Source organism: Prenolepis imparis, unplaced genomic scaffold (genome assembly GCF_030444845.1).
Source record: "Prenolepis imparis isolate NDT839.2.m4 unplaced genomic scaffold, iyPreImpa1.0 SCAF_1, whole genome shotgun sequence".
NCBI classification, from domain to species: Eukaryota; Metazoa; Arthropoda; class Insecta; order Hymenoptera; family Formicidae; genus Prenolepis; species Prenolepis imparis.
Genome location: NW_028141159.1, coordinates 2,016,609 through 2,030,671, shown reverse-complemented (window position 1 = coordinate 2,030,671; position 14,063 = coordinate 2,016,609). Strand labels below are relative to the sequence as shown.

At 30.6% G+C, this 14,063-nt stretch overlaps 2 protein-coding genes across 2 annotated transcripts; one reads left to right on the top strand and one right to left on the bottom strand.

Annotated features, from left to right (window-relative positions):
* The first annotated feature begins 148 nt into the window (after window positions 1-148).
* Sau (Golgi phosphoprotein 3 homolog sauron) lies at window positions 149-3,612 on the top strand. Its single transcript, XM_083048004.1, has 4 exons — window positions 149-1,101; window positions 1,179-1,425; window positions 1,502-1,677; window positions 3,310-3,612. Exons 1-4 carry the CDS (start codon window positions 802-804, stop codon window positions 3,556-3,558), a joined length of 972 nt encoding a protein of 323 aa, XP_082904130.1. The 5' UTR covers window positions 149-801; the 3' UTR covers window positions 3,559-3,612.
* Window positions 3,613-7,178: 3,566 nt separating this feature from the next.
* On the bottom strand, window positions 7,179-9,773 carry LOC145941723 (damage-control phosphatase 1). Its single transcript, XM_083047998.1, has 7 exons — window positions 9,641-9,773; window positions 9,187-9,308; window positions 8,962-9,067; window positions 8,631-8,878; window positions 8,377-8,559; window positions 7,861-8,266; window positions 7,179-7,767 (listed from the first exon to the last, which is right to left on the bottom strand). Exons 2-7 carry the CDS (start codon window positions 9,267-9,269, stop codon window positions 7,417-7,419), a joined length of 1,377 nt encoding a protein of 458 aa, XP_082904124.1. The 5' UTR covers window positions 9,270-9,308; window positions 9,641-9,773; the 3' UTR covers window positions 7,179-7,416.
* Between the last annotated feature and the right edge of the window lie 4,290 nt (window positions 9,774-14,063).

Sequence of the window (14,063 nt, the reverse complement as noted above, 5' to 3'; positions counted from 1 at the left end):
TCTCTCTCCTACGAAAGTGAAGCAGGCAGAACTTTGATCTCGCCGCGTCATATTCCCTAGCGTCTCGTCGCAGAAGCCATAAACTTTCGGTAACATTTTTTATCAGGAATTTTCGACATTGCTCCACTTGGCTGATTCGCTCTTGTCGCGGTGACAAGTTTGCACGTATAATACTCTCATTTTGCCTCTGGCACGCGACAACATTATTATATAGTATATCGAGGTCGAGACCCTCGTGTTTCGAATTTACTCGGAAATCGCGCGCGAAACTGTACAATACACCGATAAATTCACAGTGTATCGGTACTCGGTGTCGCCTCGGTGTGAGTTAAAGGTCGCGACCGACACACACATATGTACGTACGCGAGGACGCAGGAGCTCCGGACGAATTTTAACGCGTTTCGGAGAGGACGAGGCATTTTTTCCGTGTCGCTGTGTCATATATCGCGCGTCACGCCGCGTCGAGTCATCCGTGCGTGTTCGAGGGATCGTAATCGCGAGACTCGCCGGACGAGAATTGGCCATCTTGGAAGACATGTCGCTTTGGAATAAACGTCAACGGCACGGAGTGTTTACCGTGTACACATAAATGTTCCCGTCAGCCAGTCGCGACAACAATAACAATAAGAACGACAACAACAACAACAACAACAATAACATCGTTCACGGCTGATTGTGAGACGACGACGACGACGACGAGGACGACGTCGCATCACGGCGGTGGTGACACGACACGGTGGCGTATCTGGCGACACGCGGACGTATTCCCAAGCGGCCCGTCCTAGTATCCGCCTCGCACGATGAATCGCGGTGACGGGCTGGTGCAGCGACGACGCGTGGTCAACAGCAGCAGCAGCGGGGCCGGCATCGGCGGCGGCGGCGGCGGCGGTGGCGGAGGCGGAGGCAGCGGACTCGGCCAGGACGGCGCCAACGCGGACCTCACCTGTCACAACGACAAGCTGTCGGGCCAGAGCCCGGACACGGATTGCTCGTCCCAGAAGGACCTCAACTGCAATCCCACCATCGACGAGGACTCGGACAAGGAGACGCGGTTGACCCTCATGGAGGAGGTCCTGCTCCTTGGCTTGAAGGACAAAGAGGTTTTATTTATGTTCTAACTATAGAGATTTCGCCTTCATCCGAATTGATATCGAGTATAGCCTTCCTTTCCGTACAGGGATACACTTCTTTCTGGAATGATTGCATAAGTTCCGGATTGAGGGGATGTATCTTGGCGGAACTTGGTTTTCGTGGTAGAGTGGAATTGGAGAAAGCTGGTATGCGTAAGAAGAGCTTACTGGCGAGGAAACTCCTTCTGAAGAATGACGCACCTACGGGAGATGTGTTGTTGGACGAGGCTCTGAAACACTTGAGGGATACGGATCCACCTGAGACCGTGCCGAGTTGGATAGAGTACCTCAGCGGTCAGTTTCTTTATGTGTATACGTATATACGCATGCAAGATAGATTTGTCTTGAAATATCTTGTATGTTGTTACAGGAGAAACATGGAATCCTTTAAAATTAAGATATCAATTGAAAAATGTCAGAGAACGACTAGCGAAAAATCTTGTTGAAAAAGGTGTCTTAACTACAGAGAAACAAAATTTCTTACTGTTTGATATGACAACTCATCCTCTTACCGATAATCTTGCCAAAAGTCGACTTGTGAAAAAGGTAAATTATTCATTTTTCTATAACATTACATTTTAATTACGCTATCTATACATACATAGTAAGTTTTTGAAATAAATTGCTAAACCAAGCTTATTTTATTTTCATCTTGAGTGAAAAAGGGCTCGTACAATCATAGATTTCTAAATTTATTTTGCACATAATAATATATATATATATATATATATATATAATTTATATATTTATTGCTACACATTACACAGTATCAAATTGACTTATTGAATCATAATTACTGTTATAATTACTATTATTCTTTATTAGTAATGACAAGCTTGGCAGACATTTTTGCACAACTTTTTTTATAAATAAGAAAATGTTTACAGCATTAAAACAAGTTTTTCTATTTATGATTGTTTGATATTTTTTTCATCTACCGATTAAATAGAATATCTTTTAAAAATTTGACATTTTATTTCTTAAAGAAGATAGACCATATGTGACATAAATTTATTCCTTTGCATTGAATTTTATTGTGTGAACACAATTTATAAACTATATGCATGTGTATTAAAAAGAAGAAAACTTTATTTTTTAAACAAAAATAGAGAAATGTATTGTTATATAAACTGTAATGTTTTTTGAAACTAACAAAATGTTCTATTATATAACATTTGATTTAATATAATTTATACAAGTTATTTCGAGATATCGTCATTATATTATCATTAACTCCTGAATTTATTACTATGAAATATTCATTAGTTTTTTTTTATACATTGGACATTTTGATTATACAACACAGTGTTAACTTTAAATTGCTAATATGGTATTAATAGTTAATTGCGAGTTGTAACTTTGTTAAATCAAATTTCTTTGCATTAATTTTATTGAAAAATGATATAATTTTAATTACAATGACATGCTTGCATTGCTGATAAAAAATAAAGTTGTCTCTTCAGTCAGTTTTTATGAGTTACCATTTTTTTACGATTATAATTGAAGTTTACTTTCAGCAATTAAATTTGACTTTTTTTTTATTTGTTGTCTTTATAGTTATTTTTTAAGATATACAAAGGCAACTTCTGTTATATATGTTATATATATTTTGTATATTATAATCTAGGGAAGTAGTAATATATATCTTATCTTTATATGTACATGCTTTATTAATTATTTACATTGATTAGAAGCTGTGTGGAAAAGATAACACAATTTAAATTCTATATATAGCTGTACATTCATATGTGCATGATGTTATATTATCTACGTAATAATTATTACTAATTTGATATAAATAACAGAAATATCTTTTTCAAAGATAATTCTATATATAAATATTAAAATTGTTTATTTTATAAATTGTTTACTAAAAGAGAAAAGAAAAGAAGTCTTTTATGAAAGAAGTTTTATGTAATATAAAAGTTTTTCATCTACAATTCAAGTTTGATTATGTAACGATATTAAAAAATTCTTATTTTCTAATTAATTACGAAAAGTACATGTAAAAAATTTTTAGCATGAAACAAAATTATGGAAATAAAAAAAATAATAGAAGATTAATGAGAGAATGAAAAGAAAATGCGTTTTGCAAGAAAAAATTATTAATAGGAATTGTGTGCTATAAATATAAGTTGTGAATGAGACAATAGCACATGTTGCTTTTTTGTCTTCCAGATCCAAGAAGCCGTGTTAGGCCGTTGGGTGAATGATGCCGCTCGTATGGATAGACGAACGTTAGCATTAGTTATTTTAGCTCATGCAGCTGATGTATTAGAAAATGCATTTGCTCCATTGTCAGATGACGATTATGAAGTAGCGATGCGAAGAGTACGGACGTTATTAGACCTCGATTTCGAAGCGGAAGCCACTAAACGTAACGCGAACCCGGTTCTTTGGGCTGTATTTGCTGCATTCACCAAGTAACATTCATCTCGTAAATATTATAATGGAATAAATATCGAATACTACTGTGAATAATATGATTACAAATTTTGCATGTCTTTAAGTTGTAATACGAAAAAAAAAGATCATTCAGACCAAATTATCTGTATTCAAACTACATAGGAGACTACTCTTTTTAGGAAATTACAGTCATTTCCATTTATTGTTATTTAATACATTTGATATAGCTGAATAACAAATGTTCGTATATACAGATATTATGAAGTTAACAAATCCAGAAGTGTGAATGTATGTTTTGTGCTCGATAGTGCAATATCCACTCGGAGAAAAGCAATTACATCGTGCTGAATTTTATTTCTATGCTTTTTGCTTGGTGTCCATCGTGTTTACGAATATGTCCGTTTTCCGTAAACACAATGTAAGACGCGGGACACTATGCGGGGTGCCTCAAAATGGATGCTAGGTGGTAGCGTGTTGAAGGAATTTGGATATATAATTGAAATATGTTGTTAGCCATAATTGAAATATATGAATATGTACATATATCTTTTTAAATTCTGTTTTTTAATATACATGTGCCTCTTTGTTTATACATAGCATCTATAATTTTGTGTTATATACGTGCGCGCGCGCGAATTTTAATTTTGGTTGAATATATTTTAAGCTTATAATTAATCTTACATTAATCTACACTTTCAATTTTTTTCAGAAACGATTTTTAGATATCAACTACTAAAAGGCTTTTAGAATTATTAACTACTTTCTATTATTTTTTTTTATTTATCAAGTGTATAAAACTGTTAGAGATAAGATTTTACATATGGTGGACCTTGTGTGACATGAAATGTCACATTTTCCTGATAATCATTTAAATGTTATAAATTCTATAAAAAAATTCTCTTTATGCTCTTTCTACTTCTACATAAATGTTCACTTCATACAGATCATTATCTACAATGTCCTCTGATATGTAAAAAGATTGTATTAATAGAGTATTACATGTGGTAGTAATGTATTCAGATTTAAATACAAAATATCAAATTATTTGTCATTTTGATACATTTTGTTATTATAAAAGTTTTTAAATATATATAAATATAGATAATTTCATTACATAATCTATCGATTGAATATAAGAAATTCTTTTTTGGTAATAAAGATTGATTAGTGTCTCATTTACAAGATAAATTAGATGTCCCTCAAACCAAAAGAAAGAGTCAAAATATCTCATTTTTAAATAAATTATATAAATTTTTCCATTTCTTTAAATATTTTTAAAAGCAAACTTTTATCTAAATTATTTTTTTCATACTCGGTATGTACATATGTGTGTGATTATATATTGGAATTAAAAAATATTGATATTTGATGAAAATATCTCGTGTCAGGAGTACTTTAAGGGACGTTATCTGAATCATTCTATACTTGTTTTAAATATAATTTTGTAAATAATTATTTAACACCATGAAAGTAATATCTTATGGAAGAGTTTATTGATAAATTTGTCTGTTTCAGCAGAGATCCGTTAGATTAGAGTTGGATATAAACTATTATTGGGTAGGGTTTCACTAATGGATGGTATATATTGTAAGAGCAGAGCATATAAAAGATATATTATGTAAAAGACTTGTAGTTACCTGTATAACAAAAGTAGCTCTAATATAAATTCAAAATACTTCATATGTTTACTCTCGCTTGCTTTCTACTACTAATATTGTATAGATACATATGTGATGTATATAGATAATAAAATTGCAAGAGAGGCATTTGAAGAGTAAATGTTATTTGGCTGGCAATGCTCGAGAAAAATTCTTCCATCAAATCTCTATTCCTTCAAGCGCGAGAACAAATGATAATCGTACTTAGAGCCAGTAATTTTTAACTATTTTTTTTTAAATATTCTGTTTTTATATCAATTTAATTTACTTTTCAAATGCCTCTAGTATAACACGTATCAGATGAGCATGAAAATAAGAGTGTTAGATTACATTAATATAATGAAAAAATATCAAATTTTTAACATTTTTGGAAATTATGTAACAGATTTTTTGTAATAGCGCCTATTTCATTTTTTACTTGTATTTTACATATGATAAATTGATATTCGAAATTCAATTTATATTGCTATTCAATTATAATAATACTACAATAATGATTATTTTGTCATTTCCGTATATGTTTAAATATAAAAGATTAATACAAAAATATATGTACACATACTTTGTATAAATATTTTTTATGAATGTTGTAGATTTTGTGTTACTTGATATTATAAAAAGAATATTATCTTAATTAAAAGCTTGCTAGGCATGTGCCAGTACAGATTACATTTACTGGAAATATATAAGTGCTATCTTACTATTTCTATTATTATAATTATTGTTATTACTGTCTTTACAGCATAATGAATATATTCATAAATAATTAAATTGGTCTTACTCACAGTTTTTTATGTTATTATATGTGGATTAATATTGTACTTAATTTTAAAATCCAAAGAGAAGAATCTTTGGAGCACTATTATTATTATTATTTAATAAAACATCCTTTTTTTCAGACTTTAATATAAAGAGTCAAATATGGTGAGATCAGTTCTGTTTAATTTGAAGTAAAATTATATGTTTTATACAATAATGATAAAATAAATATTTACATCTTATGTGCAAAGATCTATTGAGACATCTCTCTTTTAAATTCTATCAGCTATTGCTAATTCCATATGTTATTGTTTGCAGTTGTACTTTTTCAATAGTGCGAAAACAACAGAGCTTTGTATTTGAACATTTATTATAGAAAATTAGGAGTCAAAAAGTTATTATGTAATTTGTTTTTGACGCAAATGTCTAAGTAATTAAGAAACTGACCTATTAATCATTGTACTGTTATACAGACGTAAATGTGGACATGCTCGATAACAAGGTGCAATTATTTATACTCATATTTTGCAGTTTGAAATTTACTTACAATTTTATTTGAAATTTATTCCATTTAAAATATGTATATATACGAAGTCGATCGCGAATCTTAATATCCATCATTATTTAAATCAAGACATAAATATAAGTTTATATATATTTCAATACTTTGTAAATAGAGTATAATATATTTCTATATATCTAAAAAAACTTGCTTTATAATTTTATGTGCACATACGTATGTAATATACTACCGATTGAAATCCAATAAACAAGAAATAAGAAACACTTATTGTTTTCAGTTAAACTTTTTTTTTATCTTACATGCATGTGCACAGTATAGAGAAATAGAAAAATGTGATTTTATTATTGATAAATAATAATACAACGTAACATTGAGCAGTATTTTTAAGTTGTATAACATAATCATCATATAAAGATATGTCATCACATTGAATAACAATTAACATTAGGAGAAAGAAAGTAAATACGACTCGTGAATATTTAACAAATTTTGTATTGTCTAATTGTAATGAAGATGAGACAAAAATTTTCATAATAATTCAACATTGGTAATATTTTCATTGACCATATTTGGGAAAATTTTATTAACATGAGATAATTAACCATGTATATTAGCAAACAGCTCAGCCCGACAAAATAAAATATGAAATTTTAGTGTTAGATTTATAAGAAAAATATTCGAAAAATTAATTAGTTATAGATTTTATTTATGTACATTTAGAAATTTATACAGATCATAAAATTAATATATGACACAAAATTACATAAAAATATAGAGATATATTATAATAAATATAAATACAAAAATTGTTTGGATATCAAACATTTTATCCTTTGTATATATACATAACTCTTATTCTGTCGTGTATAATAATACATATAAATAATTATGTATGATTATAATTCGGATTTTATTTTATTTCCGCTTTTAAAAAAAGATCTAGGACTCTTCAGGTACCTCTGAACCAACAGCGAGTTGAATGAGACCATAATCTCCAGTTAGCAACCAATTTTGATCTTTTTCGAATAATGTTTCAGACATATCTTGTGGTAATCCAACACAAATGTCAGATTTTAGAGTGCGCAAGCTCAAGATATTTGTGGGTCGAAAATCCCCCAATGCAGTTGCAAAACTTGTGTTATATTCAAAATTAATGTCACTTAGGAGTTTTCTATAATTTAAGTCACCCTTAAATATTACTAATTTAGCATCAGAAAGTTGGGCATATAACTTTTTGTCTTTTTCTTTCATTTGCCTAAAATCGTATGGTCCTGTCCAATAGGGCTCTTCCTGTTTAATAAAAGTAATTTAAGTTATATTTAATGAAGAGAATCTCTTAAATAATAACTGAATGATATCGATAAGGATAAAAATCAATTATACCTTAATACACCAAATTTCACGGTTCAAAAGATTCTCGAACATCTTACCCAATAATTTCAAATTTGGGTAATTATCTAGACTATTCAAGTGATCTAATGTCCAGTGGAAATCTTGAATCGTCGTGTCACTCACGTACCATGGATACATTTTTACATAAAATGTTATTTTAGTTGCAGGTGCAATAGTAACCAAAAACGCTGCTAAACACAAGTCAGTGAAGAGTTCGTATCCTGCATTATCAAGCACTATATGAATATTATCAACATTTTTATCTGTCTTCTTCTTTATGATATTCCATACAAGTTCCCAATTGTTTACTAATATATTTTCATCCAAAGAGTCCATCATATTTAATGGATTATCAGTCTGTCTTTGAACAGATCCTGCACTTGCAGATAGATCAATTCTGCAAATGTAATATCATTATTTGTAATATATACTTAAATATAATAATATATATATATATATATATATATATATATATATACTTAAAAAGAAATATAAAAATGTTACTACCTGTTACTCCATAAGCTCAATTTCAGTAATTTCGAAAAATCATTCTTTGAACTTTCCTCATTATATCCCTTATTATTTACTATATCATTTACATACGAAGCAAAGATGTCCATAGAATTAATGGAGTTAATAAAAACAGCTTTCTTTATGTCTTCAAACGGATCATAACTTTGTATGCTATTCCTAGTTTTGTAAAAAGATATTTTAGCTTGTTCTATATGAATTTATGCCACACACAGTACATCAAAGCTTACGTTAAACCAATTTCTTGAGCTAATACACGATACATGTAGGTTTCGCAGTATAACCATGTCGTATTGAACCATGTAGGTATTTCACCTTCTATGTGTGTCTTGTTCTCCAAATATGTATTCCATTCCTCTGCATCATTAATAATTGCTTTGGTATTTAAACGCATGGGTTTCAAAGTCTTATTAGTAACTATTTCATTTTTCAGTTGACTTATAAATCCTATGATATCCTTGATATCTTTTGCTGCATCCTAAAATATTTAATAATATTATTTATATATTGCAGTAAGATGATGGAGTATAGAGCATCGCTACATTGTCTGGATGAGATTACCTGGCCATATAGATACATAATTTCGTTCTTTTTTTGACAAAATGTATCAATAATTTTTGTTAATATCACTGGCATTCTATCCTTGATTGATGCATAAGCATAACTTCTGCAACACGAATGGAAAATCTTATTATCTTTCTGTTTCAAAGGTCAGCATAGTCTTGATAATAGCAGCAGACGAAAAGTCAAAGATTAAAATAATAAAGTACAATCTTCAAGAATTACCGTTTATATATTCCAGATAGCGGTACACCAAAAAGAGTGAATGTGTCCTGTAAACCTGGGACTCTAGGATTTACTTCAGTCATTGTATGTGCTGATGATAAAGCCTGAATAGATAGCAAGACCTATAAAGCGATAAAAGCGTATATTGATAATGAATATCTGTAAATTGGTCTTAAATATTTTTTAGATTTATCATCTTATTTTGTATCGCACGTACACTCTTTGGACTTCACGCATTTATAACGAAACAAAAGATATGTCACGAAATATGTACGAGATGTATAATTCATTTCTTCTACATACAATGTGTCATTTGTGTTTTTTTTTTAGATTAAAAAAGTTGAAGTTAATATATTCCACGCTTTCAAGAAAAGAGGTTACGTAAGCACACAAACCGTAAAAACTGAACAACAGCTGTTTTCTGTCATTGTAATTTATCAAAGATGACTCTTACCCTTTTATACACTATCTTGTACTGTTAGACGATTCCAAAGAATTATTTAAGAACGTAAAAAGATACTGCTGTTCGAGGTGGAATAGTCATCTGCGTAGCAGACGCTTTACACTTTACACTCCGAAACGACGTGCGACGCGCATGCGCGTGCGCACGCGCATCCGTACGCGTACGCGCATGTGCCTGCACTTGCGCGATCATTTATTCTTTCGATACTCTCTCTCGAGTATAGTCAAGCCATCAACAGTAAAGAAAGAGTTATAATATTTATTATTACAACTTAAAACGCGTATTTGGATAGTGGTGTGATATAAAAGTCCAGAGGAGGAGAAGGGAGAAGCAAAGCGGAGAAGCAGAGGGTAATAATTTATCTCCAGTTTCTTATTTTATCGTCCGCAATTAACTTCACGCAGTTTCACAGCGGCGTCCCGCTACTTTCCCGCCAAAGTTTTCGTGCAAAGAAATTTCATTAGCGTGAAAAGTTTTCTTCCACTGCGGCCTTTATCACTCGAATCGAGTGTATCGTCTAACGCTGTTATATTTTTGTCTCCGTCGTTTTGTAGATCGAGCGGCGAATGGATGACACGAGATTCTATCTTTCCACGGACACGCATGCAAGAGTATATATGCGCAGATATTGCAGTTCTGCGTGAGAGAGCGAGAGAGAGAGAGAGCAGATGGGATCGCTGCAATCTCGGTGAGTTTTATTTTATAAATGTGAAGGGGAGATAAGATTTTCTAATTGTGAGGCGCTTATTTTCGACCTCCGTTCATATATTCTGTAAAACATTCAAATTATACGTTATTATGAAGATGATGCGACACTGCATATCTCTGTTTTTTAAAGATATAAATTTTAACCTAAAAGCGTGCGCTTTATATACCAGGTGCCCCTTTTAAAGGACCCACTCAAATATCTCATTGTCAGAAACACTGCGTTAAATCGAAAAATGTTTCCTACAAAAGTTGTAGGGTTTTGAGGGGGACATAACATAGTAATATTCATTTGATCTTGGGCGGCGTCTCCAAGGTTAGTGAAGGTTAATCTTAAGTGAAGGTGAGAATGAATTTTGAAGAAAATAAAAAAATGCTTCAGATGAAAGTTGTTCAAATTAATTAGTAGAAAAAGATGTTATAATAAAAAATATGGGTTTCCATTTAAAAAATTTATTCTCACCTTCACTTGACCTTGGAGACGCCGCCCAAGGTCATATGAATATTACTATGTTATGTCCCCCTCGAAACCCTACAACTTTTGTAGGAAACATTTTTTGATTTAACGCAGTGTTTCTGAGATATTTGAGTGGGTCCTTTAAAATGGGACAGCCGGTATATACTTTTTCAAAAATTTGCAAAAATGATTACAATGGCAAAGAAACTTTGATAATCTTAAATTGAACACTGTGTGAAAGACAGTTTTATAAAGAATTACATGGAAAATAAAAAAGATTAATCAAAATAAAGATATTGGAAATATAAAAAAAAACAAAACAAAATGTGGAAAAACTATTGAAATCTCTTATTTTTTTTTCATTGCAAAGATTAAAACAGTTTGAAAATGAGCTCTTTACTTGTATTTTCGAATTTTATTATACTATTATTATATTTAAAAAAATTCTTGATAAATATTTACATGATATTAAAGCATATTGTTTTTAACTCTGCTATTGAGGAAGGGAGGAGGGGAGGGAGGTATCAACAGATACCAGGTGTACACCGATAAATGAATTAATCAACTCTGCGAAAAAGTTTCGCTCGCGTTATAGCCAACAGCATAAATGCTCTTTCTCTCTCTCTCTCTCTCTCTCATTTGAATTTACATAATGATCGTTGGTGAAGTACATTAGCTTAAAGAGGGTGCGAGTAAGTTAGTCTCGACGCATTATAGATATCTAAAGAGAAGAGAGAAGATTCGAATAAGACGGTCAAATTGTTTCGTCTCTCGCTCCGTGCACTTTTTGCCGGCTACTGAAATGGGAAACTCTAGCGATAATTCAACTACAGCTGCACAGCGCTTTAATAAACTTAGATAGGGAAGACATGCAAGGCAAAACTCACAGAGTATTGCGTATCTTAGACACTTTATCATACGGAAGAAAAATCGTGATGAAATATAGCCTTTATTAATCGTACTTTAACCGAGAGCATACAATGTATATAAATATAATCCTTTGTATTAGACGCGAACAATACGTAATAATATATCTTCTCAGTAGTAGTTATATGAATTTTAATATTGCGCTTATTGAATGCAAAGCGGGTTATTTAATTTTTTTGCCGCGCTTGAGCTATCCACATATTGCACAATAATGTCGAAATCTGATGGATGAAAATAATCTGATAATAAATGTGTAATATTAACACATTAATGCATATGAAATATTAGAAAGAGAGAGAGAAAAATATTTTAATTTCTGAAATATTTATCAGATAATTCAATGTAACAATTATAAAAGAGAAAAATTGAGTTTTAAATTTTCGGATTATTCCAATTTAAGCAAGTTTTCTTTTATTTGTATTTTGTATTTTATCATAAAATAATTTAAAAAATAATAGAGTCTCGCGTTAAATTTTCTATCATTAAACTTTGCTTGATAAAAATAGCATAGTTAAAACTATTAACTAATTAATTTGTATAATTTATTTATGTAATCAATTCACTCGATTTGATACGATTATGGTTATTTTATTTGAACTTGTTTGATTGATTTATTTATTATTATTTTATTTATCAGTTGAATAAAATAATGTAATTTTTTCACATTTTCAATGTTTTTTTTATCGCTTTACTTATAGAAAACTTTCTGAAAAATATTCAGAATGATAAAGAATTACTAGTAGAACTTGTGAACGATGAAAAATTAAAAAATAAAAATAAATGAACACTAAGAATTTAAAAATAAATGATTTCCATTTATTAAAATGCAAATTTGGGTTTTCTATACAATTTGTCTTAGACTATAATGAAAGAGAGAAACAATTTTGATTATAGATTTAAAAAATCTATATTAAAAAGTATTTGTATATATTTTTTCTATTACAATTACTATTCTTATTATTTCTTTACTATTAATTATCAAACAGGCGAAGATTTAAAAATGAATTGCTATTGTGTGCAAATGTTTTTCTTCAATCCTAAACCTTGCTAATGTTACGACAATATTTACGCAAACTTTACTAAAAATGCAGTCTCTGCGACAGAATGTGTCCAAATCATTATTTTCAAGTAATTTTCGTTTCGACTTGCGGTGACTTTTGCTAATCTCGACTATAGTGCTCGATCATTAAACGTCATAGTCACAATATACACAGGCAAGATAATATCGCCGCTCTATGCGTTCTATTCCTTCGAAATGAAATCTGTGCAAGCGGATTCGCCGATCCCTCCGCATCCCTCCACCAGATCCTGCAGCCTGATCCTCCCATCCGCACGAGAGATCTGGGAGCAATGTTGCTAATTACTACATACCACCGAATGCGGCATAACCCGCGACCCATGAATTCCACCGCGCTGTAGCCGATGGTGTACAGTCGCAAGAGTCAGTTTTCATCCGTGTAATTTGTGGAAATTGCGGTTTCCTATGAGCGCGAAGCGAACTGATAATGCACTACCGAACGTCAGCCGCGAACGTGCAACACTTACATTTTCTGATATAACATATTCATATTCACACATACATATATACATAAATAAACATGTACACGAGACACTTACAAAATGTTACTTTTTAAAAAGTTTTATAAAAGTTTATCGAAACACAAAATTTTCTCGAATTACGGTACAAGAACAAGATATTAAAAAATTAATCTTTCTTTTAATGTATTTTGTCATGGAATTTTTTTACACATATCATTCAAGTTTAATAGAATTTTAAAATATGCATATAATATGTTTTTGCGTTCTTTTGAGAAATAACCATTTGAAAATGTATTTTTTTTTAAATTGTATAATACTTACTTAGCTGCATATTATTTATTATATAATTTGCGAATTAAAAATAATAATTTTTATTATTTACAAATTAAGATATCATCTAGTTCAATTTAATTCAATGATTTCTTTATTATGATAGCTTTATTAACGCGAGTGGAAAAAATTATATTTTTAACTTTATAATATTTTTTATCTGCGTGAATACGGATATTCTTTATTTTCTTTGTAATGACAATTGACATTATTATGATTTTATGAGCTTTTATGTGAAATTGATTAACACGATGAGGTCGTATGGGAAATATCATTATATATAGAACAAAGTCGTAAATACGAGTACCACATGGCTGGCTTACAATTAGTTCTTGAAATGAGAAAAACCTGCGCGCGAGAGTATTGAGCGATAAAAAATAAAAAATCATTAAAATTAATAATATATAAAAATAATAAATTAATAAAATTAAAAATTAATGACAAGTTAATTATAAT